The 13,325-nt window shown below is 37.1% G+C and overlaps 1 protein-coding gene across 7 annotated transcripts in view; it reads left to right on the top strand.

The window, feature by feature from the left end:
- The window catches only part of RABGAP1L (RAB GTPase activating protein 1 like), a 682,268-nt gene that overhangs the window by 175,476 nt on the left and 493,467 nt on the right, over window positions 1–13,325 (top strand). For all 7 annotated transcript variants that reach the window (XM_027086258.1, XM_027086259.1, XM_027086257.1 and 4 more), the window contains one exon: window positions 8,847–8,940. In XM_027086258.1, the coding sequence (XP_026942059.1) occupies window positions 8,847–8,940 (94 nt within the window). The remainder of the gene's footprint in view (window positions 1–8,846; window positions 8,941–13,325) is intronic.

Below are 13,325 nucleotides of genomic sequence, written 5' to 3'. Positions count from 1 at the left end.
CCTTCTTAGAACTGCTTTTGCTGCATCCCATAGGTTTTGGGTCGTCATGTTTTCATTGTCATTTGTTTCTAGGTATTTTTTGATTTCCTCTTTCATTTCTTCAGTGATCTCTTGGTTATTAAGTAGTGTATTGTTTAGCCTCCATGTGTTTGTATTTTTTACAGATTTTTTTCCTGTAATTGATATCTAGTCTCATAGCATTGTGGTTGGAAAAGATGTTTGATATGATTTCAATTTTCTTAAGTTTACCAAGGCTTGATTTGTGACCCAAGATATGATCTATCCTGCAGATAGTTCCATGAGCAGTTGAGAAGAACGTGTATTCTGTTGATTTTGGATGGAATGTCCTATACATATCAATTAAGTCCATCTTGTTTAATGTGTTATTTAAAGCTTGTGTTTCCTTATTTTTTTTTATTAATTTATTAATTTATTTCTTTATTTTCGGCTGTGTTGGGTCTTCGTTTCTGTGTGAGGGCTTTCTCTAGTTGTGGCAAGCGGGGGCTACTCTTCATCGCGGTGCATGGGCCTCTCACTATCGTGGCCTTTCTTGCTGCGGAGCACAGGCTCCACATGTGCAGGCTCAGTAGTTGTGGCTCACGGGCCTAGTTGCTCCGTGGCATGTGGGATCTTCCCAGACCAGGGCTCGAACCCGTGTCCCCTGCATTAGCAGGCAGATTCTCAACCACTGCGCCACCAGGGAAGCCCTTGTGTTTCCTTATTTATTTTCATTTTGGATGATCTGTCCATTGGTGAAAGTGGGGTGTTAAAGTCCCCTACTATGAATGTGTTACTGTCGATTTCCCCTTTTATGGCTTTAGCATTTGCCTTGTGTATAGAGGTGCTCCTATGTTGGGTGCCTAAATATTTACAATTGTTATATCTTCTTCTTGGATTGATCCCTTGATCATTATGTAGTGTTCTTCTTTGTCTCTTGTAATAGTCTTTATTTTAAAGTCTGTTTTCTCTGATATGAGAATTGCTACTCCAGCTTTCTTTTGGTTTCCATTTGCATGGAATATCTTTTTCCATCCCTTCACTTTCAGTCTGTATGTGTCCCTAGGTCTGAAGTGGGTCTCTTGTAGACAGCATATATACAGGTCTTGTTTTGGTATCCATTAAGCCAGTCTATGTCTTTTGGTTGGAGCATTTAATCCATTTACATTTAAGGTAATTATTGATATGTATGTTCCTATTACCATTTTCTTAATTGTTTTGTGTTTATTTTGTAGGTCTTTTCCTTTGCTTGTATTTCCTGTCTAGAGAAGTTCCATTAGCATTTGTTGTAAAGCTGGTTTGGTGGTGCTGAATTCTCTTAACTTTTGCTTTCCTATAAACCTTTGATTTCTCTGTTGAATCTGAATGAGATCCTTGCTGGGTAGAGTAATCTTGGTTGTAGGTTTTTCCCTTTCATCACTTTAAATATGTCTTCCACTCCCTTCTGGCTTGCAGAGTTTCTGCTGAAAGATCAGCTGTTAACCTTATGGGGATTCCCTTGTATATTATTTGTTGCTTTTCCCTTGGTGCCTTTAGTATTTTTTCTTTGTATTTAATTTTTGAAAGTTTGGTTAATATGTGTCTTGGTGTGTTTCTCCTTGGATTTATCATATATGGGACTCTCTGCGCTTCCTGGAGTTGATAGACTATTTCCTTTCCCATACTAGGGAAGTTTCAACTATGATCTCTTCAAATATTTCTCAGTCCCTTTCTTTTTCTTTTCGTCTTCTGGGACCCCTATAGTTCGAAATTCGTGTGTTTAATCTTGTCCCAGAGGTGTCTGAGACTGTCCTCAATTCTTTTCATTCTTTTTTCTTTATTCTCTTCTGCAGTAGTTATTTCCACTATTTTATCTTCCAGGTCACTTATCCGTTCTTCTGCCTCTGTTTTTCTGCTTTTGATTCCTTCTAGAGAATTTCAAATGTCATTTATTTTGGTGTTCATCATTGGTTGTTTGATCTTTAGTTCTTCTAATTCGTTGTTAAATGTTTCTTGTATTTTCTCCATTCTATTTCCAAGATTTTGGATCATTTTTACTCTCATTACTCTGAATTCTTTTTCAGGTAGCCTGCCTATTTCCTCTTCATTTGTTTGGTCTGGTAGGTTTTTACCTTGCTCCTTCATCTGCTGTGTGTTTCTGTGTTTTCTCATTTTGCTTAACTTACTGTGTGTGGGCTCTCCTTTTCGCAGGCTGCATGTTTGTAGTTCCCGTTGTTTTTTGTGTCTGTCCCCAGTGGCTAAGGTTGATTCAGTGGATTGTGTAGGCTTCCTGGTGGAGGGGACTAGTACCTGTGTTCTGGTGGATGAGGCTGGATCTTGTCTTTCTGGTGGGCAGGACCGCATCTGGTTGTGTTTTGGGATGTCTGTTACCTTATTATGATTTTAGGCAGCCTCTCTGATAATGGGTGGGGTTGTGTTTCTGTCTTGCTAGCTTGGCATGGGGTGTTCAGCACTGGAACTTGCTGGTTGTTGAGTGGAGCTGGGTCATAGCTTTGAGATGGAAATCTCTGGGAGAACTTTTGCCATTTGATATTACTTGAGGCTGGGAGGTCTCTGGTGGACCAATGTCCTGAACTCGGCTCTCCCACCTCAGAGGCACAGGTCTGACACCTGGCCAGGGCACCAAGACCCTATCAGCCACATGGCTTGGTCAGCTCTCCTGTCTCAGAGTTGCCTGAGGGCCAGGCATCCTGTCGGGGGCTCCTCTCCTCGGATCCCGGAGACGCCTGTGGGCGGCCTCCTGTCAGGGGCTTCCCAGTCAGGTGCAGTCACCTGAGGGCTGGATGTTGGGTTTGAGTCATACAGTGCGCTGGGCGCTCGCCTTCTCTGCTCCTGAGTGCAGCATCGGGGGTTCGGCAGGTGTCTGAGGCCCAGGTCATGGCTTCCACCCAGGTTTACATCTAGCCCACAGGTTTACATCTGGGCTCCATGGTTACGACTTGGGGGGTTTACGTCTGAGGGTTTACTTCCGAATCCCAGTTTTACCTCTGGGCCCAGTGTACCACCTGGGGGGTTTATGTCTGGGGGTTTTGCGTCTGGACCCCAGGTTTACGTCTCAAGATAGCTTTAATAGCTGACATTTATATAGCTCTTGCCTTTTGCCAGCCACTGTAATATGTGTTTTGCATATAGTAACTTGCCTAACTCCTACAGTACTCTATAAGGTATATACTGTTATTATTCTCATTTTAGAAATAGGCTGCTTAAGAATAGAGAGGTTAAGTAATTTGACCAGGATCACAGCTAGTAAGTGGTGGAACTGAGTTTCAAATGCAGGCAGTTTGGCTCCAGGACCAGTTAAGAATGATTGAATGAACCTGGTTCCCATTTACCCATGTCTGCACACAGATGTTCATACACTAAATGTCACTGATTTTCAAGGCATTACTTTTTAATTTTTTTTTCTAGTTGTAATGGATTTTCCTTCTTCCCCTCCCCTCTGATTATCCATTTAGGAAACTTTTATCGGTCTTATGGCCAAGTACTAATCTAGGCACTGGCAATATAGAAATAAAAGTTAGTCTCCATTGCCAAGAAACTGAGTCTAATGGGAGAAGATGTAGAGGATAACAGTCAATAATAATAGGATGTGGTAAGTGCTATGATTGAAGATGCCTAGAGGGAGCGCACTTAGCCTAGCCAGAAGAGGGTAACTCCTGACCTGAATTTTTTTTTTTTTTTTTTTGCGGTACGCGGGCCTCTCACTGTTGTGGCCTCTCCCGTTGCGGAGCACAGGCTCTGGACACGGAGGCACAGCGGCCATGGCTCACAGGCCTGGCCGCTCCATGGCATGTGGGATCTTCCCGGACTGGGGCATGAACACTTGTCCCCTACATCGGCAGGCGGACTCTCAACCACTGCGCCACCAGGGAAGCCCCTGACCTGAATTTTGATGGATTAGGATTTAGCCAAGGATAGGAATCCCAGCCTTCTTTCATTTGTCCTCACTATCTCTCTTTTTTTCTCTTTATGTAGAATGGAGTGCAGTTGTTTTTTCAGAACCTTCAGAGTTATCATTTTATGTTTCTGCCTGATTCCATTGTTCCTTCTCTCTTCTTCTTTGTCACGTTTTACTTGCCAACCTCCTCACTATGTTTTCCACCACACTTTGTGTCTTTTTTCTTTCTTATTTTTTTCTTAGTTTATTTCTTTAGTCCTCCCTAGAAACTCTGTCTTATCTAATATAGTAGAGACTTAAATTTACTTTTCTTTAGCCCCCTTTCTTCCTGTCTAGCAAGATGGCCAGTAAATATATAAGACTCATGGTCAGTAGTATTTAACCTCTCTGTGCCACAGTTTCCTCACCTTTAAAATGGGCACACTAGTAGTGACTACCTCATTAGGTTGTTTAGAGGATAAAGTGAGTTAATGCCTGTAAAACTTAGAAGAGTGCCTGGAATATAAATAAAAAAGGCAGACAGTCAATAAAAGCTTGGGACTCCTATCTTCCTTGGCTAAGTCCTATTTTTGTCCAAATATTTGGCCCCTGACTTGCTGTTGTTTCTGCCTTAATTGTTCATCAGGGATCTGGTTTTACTTCAGTGTGCCCATTTTCTTTCCTTCTCCTTGGGGTTCTCCTTTGCTAGTCTAGGTGCTTACAGTTCTGATTTCCTTTTTGTGGTGGACAGTAACTTGGGAGGTTGTCAGGAAGACGAGGCATTGTTATCATTCATGTTTCATGACATATTAGTAGGGATTTATAATAATAAAATAGGTTTTTGTTTCATATAGCAACAGGGTTCATTAAAAAATTAAAATCCTTTCCCCATTATTATAGTTATGCATATTTATTTTAAAAGATAAAAATATTACAGAAATATAAAACTTAAAAGTGAAATATGCATTCCCTAAATATTTATTGGGTGCCTACTATGCGATAAGATACTGTTAGGTGCTGGAACATAATTGCTGTTAATAGTTTGGTGTATATGCTTACAGTTATTTTTAAAGGTCTTTGTAATCATATAAGTAACAATATTTACTAAAATAAAACCATACTTAAAATTACTCTTTTGTTTCTTTTCATCACCACATAATATATTTTAGGTGATTTTCATGTTAGCATATAAAGATTCACCAATTCTTTTAAACTACCGGATAGTATTCTTTTGAATGGATATACTATAATTTAATTAATAAAACTCCTATTGATGGATTCCTGATAGTTTTCAATTCCTTATTATTATAAGCAGTGATGCAATGAAAATCCTCTTACATATATATTTTTGGCATATGTATTTCTGGATAATAAATTTCTAGAAGTGGAGTTGCTGGATCAAATGGTATATTAATTTAGAATCTTAATAAATTAAAAAAGATTGCTCGTTTAAACATCAACCTTCTTGTCTGTTTCCCCATACTTTTATCAACATTAGGTGTTATTATTCTTTATACTGTCTGCCAGTCTAATTGGTGAATATGTTTCATTGTTTTAATTTGCATTGAAAAATTATTGAGATAGGGCTTTCTTTAATATCTTTATTGGCTAGTTGTATTTTATATGTTTTGACCTGTACTATGTTCATGTCATTGGCCCAATTTTCTGTTGGATTGTTCTTTATTTTATTGCTTAGTAAGATCTTGGTATATTAGGTAAAATAGCCCTGTCATATGTTGGAAAAATTTTTTTTGCTTGTTTTTTAATATATATTGTACCTTACTTCATAGAAGTTTTTAATTTATAGGTAGTTATATTTCTTATTCTTTCTTATAGCATCTTGGTTTTGTTTCATGCTTAGGAATTCCTTTCCCAACAAGAATAATAAGAATCTGAAAGATTCTGTATATCAGTAATACTTTTTGAGTTTTATCATAATCAGGATTAATGATAGGGCTTCCCTGGTGGTGCAGTGGTTGAGAGTCCGCCTGCTGATGCAGGGGACACGGGTTCGTGCCCCGATCCAGGAAGATCCCACATGCCGCGGAGTGGCTGGGCCGGTGAGCCATGGCCGCTGAGCCTGCGCGTCCGGAGCCTGTGCTCCGCAACGGGAGAGGCCACAACAGTGAGAGGCCTGCGTACCGCAAAAAAAAAAGATTAATGATGTCTATCAGTGTTTGTTTCCTTTTTTCTTTTTCCTTTTCATTGTGTTCTTAGATTTTGGTCGCCAGTTTAGCATGTACAACTTCATCAAATAATTTGGCACCTTGGTGTATTATGATTTACTGTGTAGCAAATTAGAGTATAAAGTAGGAATGTCTTGGACCCTGCTTAACTGAGTATCAATTTATAAGTACTTATATTATGCTTGGTACTAATTAATAAGAGGGGTGACCAGCAGTCTGTTTGCCTGAGAGTCTAAGTTTAACCTGCTTTCCAGTGTAACTTTTAATAGTGTCCCTTTTCCCTACTGATTTTAAACAAACAAAACCAGCCAATTATTTTACCAGCAAAATAAGTTTATTTGGAATAGCAGAGATGTATAGTTTGGGACAAGCAAAAAATGGTAAACTATAGGCATATCTGGAGAACGGATGAGAGGGCCTTGCTTTTATAGAGGAAAGGAGGAAATTGGGGAGGGCTGCAGGGGTTCTTCATTGGCTGCAGATGGCGGGCAGCTTGTCCTTGCTGGATCAGGAGGAAATCTTTCTTCCTGCTGGGGTCTGTAAGCTGCGGTGAATGATACATGTGTGAGAACTGCCCCTCCATGGCTTCCTGACTTCACTTTAAATGAGGTTTCCTTTATTCATTTCATATGACTCTCAGAAGTGCCTCAGTTCAGTTTAAAAAATTATAAGGATTATAAGGGGTAGTAGTTCACATTAGGATATTTTAATATTAAGGCTTCAGTTGTTTCTGTTAACATTATTCCTCCAGTACTTAGTAATACTTCATGTACTTTAGCTTTAAAAAATATCTCATTTCTATTATTTTCATGATGAACTTGTTGCAAAGTTCATAGAGTTGCTTATGTGAGGTATTTGTAGAGCAGTGATGTTAGTGTATATCCTTTTAACCTTCATCCCACCATCCAGAATAATGCTTACTTTTTTTGAAATTTTGGCTTTCATTAGTTTTTTTTGTTTTGTTTTGTTTTTTAATAAATTTATTTACTTATTTTTAGCTGCATTGGGTCTTCGTTGCTGTGTGCAGGCTTTCTCTAGTCGCGGTGAGCGGGGGCTACTCTTTGTTGCAGTGCGCAGGCTTCTCATTGCAGTAGCTTCTCTTGTTGTGGAACACGGGCTCTAGGTGTGCGGGCTTCAGTAGTTGTTGCATGTGGGCTCAGTAGTTGTGGCTCACGGGCTCTAGAGCACAGGCTCAGTAGTTATGGCACATGGGCTTAGTTGCTCCGCGGCATGTGGGATCTTCCCGGACCAGGGCTCGAACCCATGTCCCCTGCATTGGCAGGTGGATTCTTAACCACTGCGCTATCAGGGAAGTCCCAATACTTACTTTTTGAATAAAATGTCCCTCATGATTCTTGTTTATCCGGTATCATCCTAAATATGGTGAAGCATTTGTCTGTGTGTATGCATATAGTTTGTTTATATTTTACTAAATATGTGATAAAATCTTTTCGGATGGATATGACCAAATTTTTTAACCTTGCCAGATAAACCTTTATTTATCATATTAATTTTTGGTGTTGAATATATCCACTGATACATGAATGAGTTTATGATTGGATCATGGGATTTGTAGCATGCTAAGTAAAACTGTTCTTAACACAGATCCCAATGTGATTCACTTAATGCCAATCCCTACTATACTGTAACAGCATTGATTAAACCTTAGTACTGGGCTTCCCTGGTGGCGCAGTGGTTGAGAGTCTGCCTGCTGATGCAGGGGAGACGGGTTCGTGCCCCGGTCCGGGAAGATCCCACATGCCACGGAGCGGCTGGGCCCGTGAGCCATGGCCGCTGAGCCTGTGCGTCTGGAGCCTGTGCTCTGCAACGGGAGAGGCCACGACAGTGAGAGGCCCGCATATTGCAAAAAAACAAAACAAAACAAAAAAAACCTTAGTACTTGCCATCAGCCAGACAGATTTTTATCTATCTTATTTCATCATTCAAACAATACTTCTCCAGCCTTTTCTTAGGTAGTACTGTGTCAGAGTCTTTGTTATAATGTAGGTGAATTGTGCCCATTACATCTCCTTTCTCTACCAACTGTTACCACTCAAAAAAGATTTATAGACCTTAGAATTACTCATTTTCACCACTGATTGTAAACTGTAACTCAACCTATCTTATTCTTTCTGAAACGATTACTTTACATCTTGGGATGTTTTATACAGTTGCCATTTTAAAAGACCAGATAGTTTCATCTTTCCTTAGTCAAAAATATCTTGTACTTATCAATATATCTTTAAAAAAACCTTAAAAAGTTTTTTTAGATTTCTGGTTGTGTGTTTGTATCATATTATACATGTTTCTTGGTGTTATATATTGATATATATGTCTGACTCTTGTTTTTAGTATTTATTTATCTCAGTAAATATTAATAACTATAGTAATAAAATAATTTAAATAATTTAAATAAAATATTAATTTCTGAGAATGTTCAACTGATGAATAAAGCACCATATAAGAATTTCTAATCATGTTACCATTAGCTTTTAAATTTTCTCTCTTTGGGTAAAGATATTTATTTATAGGTATTTTCAATTTCATACTGTGTAAACTGTAGACAAGAATTTTCATAAAAACTTGTGATTTGAAAATATTTATTGAGGCACTAAAGATAAAATGTATTAATGAAATACTGTTATTTTTGCAATGGGTATAATAATTAAGCAAAAGTATTATTTGATTGTTCATTAGACACACAGTCATGTTTCTTGTTTTAAAATACATTAATATCTAATATAGTATGTAATATAATGTTTGTCCTTTTTGTATTTCTTCTGCAGAGAGTGATAATGAACTCTCGAGTGGAACAGGTGATGTGTCTAAGGATTGTCCTGAGAAGATCCTATATTCTTGGGGAGAATTGCTAGGAAGATGGTAAACTTTTTTTTTTATTGAAAATTTTATATTTACATAATTGATATTAATTTGCTTTATTAATTAAAATCTATGTGTTTACATATCTTAATCTTGAGATTACTTAGGCAGTCAATATAGATGGTCATCTAGGGGTTGAGCCTTCAACCACTCCAGTGTTTGGCAGTTGGAAAGATGAGTAGGAAAGATCATGCAAAGGAGTCCAAGAAAGATCCTTTGGAGGAAGAGAACCAAGGGTAGGAGGAGAACCAAGGTAGAAATCGAGTGAATTAAGACTATCAAGAAGGAGGAAGTGATCAACTGCTGATAGGTCAAGTCAGAGGAAGCCTGAGAATTTCATTGGGTCCAGCAATTTGAATGTCACTGGTTACTTGGACCAGAACCCCTCTGTGGAGAGGTAGGAATGAAAGCCTGATTGGACTATGTCTAAGAGGAAAGATAATCAGCAGTTATAGATAGATAGGTCTTCGGAGAAGTTTTGCTAGAAGGAGAGGATAAGAAATAGGGACATAATTAGGGAGTGGATGTGGGTTGAGAGATTATTCTGAAAATTAGGATGGCCGATATAGCCTGCACATTGAATGTTGTTGGAAATGATCTAGTAGGAAGAGAAAATTTGATAATGCCAGAGGAAGAGGACACAGTTGCAAGAGAAGTCGATGAATAGGCAAGAAGAGATGGACTTGTTGACTAGTGGAGGAGTTGTATTTAGAAGCGCAGAACATTCATTTTAACAGAAGGAAAGGTGGGGCATGGCTACAAAAGTAATAGCTGACTTAAGTGTACTTACTGTGTGTCGGGTGCTGTTCTAAGCACTTTAGATACCTTAGTTAATTATCATCATGACAACCCTCTGACCTAGGGATTATTATTATCTTCATTTTACAGATGAGAAAATGGAGGTGCAGCTATGTCAGGTAGCTAGTATAAAAATACACAACACATAATGGCAGCAAATAGGTAACTTGCTCAAGATCCCATGGTCAATAAATAATTTGCCCATGATCATGCAACAAGTAAATGACAGGATTTGAATCTAGGCAGTCTGGCTCCAGAGCCAGAACTTTTTAACCAGTTGGACAGGCTGCCATTTCTATAATGTACATAGGTTTCTGGATTACTTTTTATAGGAGCATGTAGAAGTTTTAGCACAAGAGAGAATAAACTAGGAAAATTGATACCCTTCCCAGACTTCTCGTATGAGTTTAAAGAGAGATCATGAGAATGGCAGTATGGTGGACATAGATACATATACATACAGATACATAGATAAATACCCAGTTCCTACCTTTGAGGTTCATAATCAAGAAGGGTGGGAATATACACTCATAACAGACCATTTTAACAAAATAACTGAAACAATGAGGTTGTTTCAAATTTCTTAACCATTTTGTTAAGAAAATGGTTAAGAAATTTCTTTTTTATAAAGTGACAATCCCTTGATTTTTTACCCAACTTAAAAAATTCATCTATTCTCTCTTAGGAATTGTATGCTGATTTAAATATGAATAGGAGATAATTCCTACCCCCAAAGAGTTTACCGTCTTATAGAGGCATATAGACATTTAAACAGATAATTGTGACATAATGGATAAATGCTTCTGTTAGCACTGAGGACCCAATGGAAATTTTCGAATGAACACAAAAGTAGAAAAAAAAATACAATAAATGTGATAAAGAAAATCCCCAACAAATATTTTAAAGGTGAAATTGCTATGATGCTTTTTATTATTTAGAAAGGTAATTTTGGAGTAGGAAGAAAGTATTAATAGAGAAGGTAGTTAGGATGTAATTGCATGGGTTGATGAGGTCTATATCAAACTCATGGGTCTTTTGTATGGAGAGGAGTTCCAAACAGAGAAAGAATTCTGAAGTAGAGTTGATGGGATTTCTCAGCTATCATTCAGTGTACATTTTTTGCAGAAATAAAATACCATCTTTCTACATTATATTTTTAGTAGTGGACTTCAAGAAACTCATTGAAAGAATCTGAGGGAACTATTTTAAAGGACTAAGATAACTGATTTTTAGACCTTTATAAAACTTGCTGGATCTTTTACAATTCAAGTATGTATTTTTATTTTATTTGGCTTATTGTTGCAGTTGTGTCATGACAATTCATATGAAAACAATAAAATTTGCCTGTTTGAGAGTTTATATCTATTACACAAGAATTGACAAAATTTTTAAATTGCTCTTGGAATATCTTTTTTTAAACATTCATCTTTTTTAGAGCTTTTCAGTGAGTCTTAGGAATACTGGCTTAGGGACTTACATGAAGATATTTTTGTGATTTATTTAGGTAAAGCACCTTTTGGGGAAAACACTACATTTTGTGCTTTGGGGAGATTTTTATGAGGAGACAGCCTGTGTTCTCAAGGCACTTTTAAATAAAACATAGTTGAAAGTATTTTCAACTTATTATAAAACAACTAGATCACTCTATTAAAATAAAGTGAAGCTTTTATGGATAAAATCAGAATTCAGATAATGAAATACACTATTAGAAAGATATAAAGGAAGACTATTTAATACTAATTTGAAATAATCAGAAAAAAATAAGGATACTATGGAAAAGAAAATGGAAAACAGACTATAAAATGTTCAGTGGTGGAGGTCTTCATACAAGACTGGAGTTAAGGTGTCTTGATGAAAGAACTAAATAAAAAAAAATGAGGAAACAGGGATTGAGAGAGGAGAGGGAGAGGGTCAGGGAGAGAGGAAATGAGGAGATGTTTGTGAAGGGAGGACTTGGAAACAAACTGAAGTTGTAGCAAGATTTCTTTTTCCTGAATATATTCAGAATGGTAATGCTGATGACTTATACATTAAATTATTTAAAGAATTTAAGGAATTGGGGCAGAATTATTTCTGGATAGCTTAAGAAAGCAGAGTGCTGATGCTGAACCCTTAGATGTAAGTCAGCTTTTGTGGCAGGAAGATTTTCTAACCAAAAAAGATGAAGTGAACCTCTGAGGTAAAAATTGAGTATAGTTTATTATATATAAATAAAACCATCTTCAAACTATTCATTCTCTTTTATTAGACTTTCAGAAAGTCAGTATGCATTTAATAGGCACTTTGATTATATTTTTCATAGCTATACTTATTATCACAGTGGGAAAATGTGTTCTTAATCCATGGTTTCTCAACCTAGCTGAGCATCAGCAGACTTGACAGGGGGGAAAAAAAAATCTAAACTTGGGAAACATGAAGGATTTGAATCACTAAGCATGAACATCCATAGCTTCCTTCCTTTTCACATCAATATAATGTTCCACTTTTTTGACTAATGAAAAAACCCGGCAAAAACACATACAAATCAGATTAAAATATGTGTTCTTGATTTATCCAGTGACCTTTAATGTGTCTCTTTTCTTGAAACTTTTCTTCATGTAGCTTGTTTAACTTAAAGTAAGACCTAGGTTGACATATCTAGGTCTTATCATTAATAGTGGAAGGAGAAATGCCTAACTTTACTTGATGTTCTCCATCTTTTAGTTTCAGTTCTAGCTATTCCCTTTTCTGAGAAAACCTTTTAACATGGGTCAGGCTGCTGCCCTCACATTCTCATATCTTCTAACCACTTACTTCCACCTCCCCTCTATCAAAACTTTCCTAATTCCATCAGTGACCACTCAGTTTCATTCAATGGCTTTTCTTCTCATCTCTTGATTTCTCTGCTGTTTTTGTTAGAAATGATACCTTCCCTTTGAAATTCTCTTCTGGACAGCTTTAACAATAGAGAAAGTTCTTACATGCCCAGATAGTTTCAAGAAAAGATGCCTCTTTGAAGGTAACTAGATGAATATAAAACAGCTTTATGATGCTATTAGAATCAATGAGAATGTTTGCTTTTAAAAAAGCATTCTTTAGCTTAGCCTTAGTAGTTGATCATATTAATTTAGTTTCATAAACCTATTCATTTACCTAAAATGTATTGAAGACCTTTTATATGCCAGGCACTGTTCTAGGTGCTTGGGATATATAACTAAAGAAGACAGAGATTCCTGCCCTTGTGGAGTTTATATTCATGCATTAAAAACTGCCCGATTACTACTTGTTTAGTATATGTCTGGTTTATGTGTGACTTTTTGAATAATTTGATAACTATCTTGCTTCTAGTGCAGAGTTCGGCACCTGTCATAACTAGCCCATTTCCAAGTCTCTTGATAGCTGCAGTTAATGCTGTACGCTATTAAAGCAATGGCCATATATAGTTATATTTTTATTAGAAATATTGAAACAATGATTATTTCTATAGATTGTTCTTTTGTTTGGGTCTTCTCTGGTCATAGATGTATACTAGTAGCATTTAGCTTAGTATCCACTAGTATCTCTTAAGTACTAGGGTGCTATATGCAATATAATTACTGTGTCATTAC

Source organism: Aethalodelphis obliquidens, unplaced genomic scaffold (assembly GCF_003676395.1).
Source record: "Aethalodelphis obliquidens isolate GAN/ISIS:26980383/991018 unplaced genomic scaffold, ASM367639v1 scaffold55, whole genome shotgun sequence".
Lineage (NCBI taxonomy): Eukaryota > Metazoa > Chordata > Mammalia > Artiodactyla > Delphinidae > Aethalodelphis > Aethalodelphis obliquidens.
Note: the sequence above shows the minus strand (reverse complement) of the source record. Positions and strands in the feature narration are given on the sequence as shown.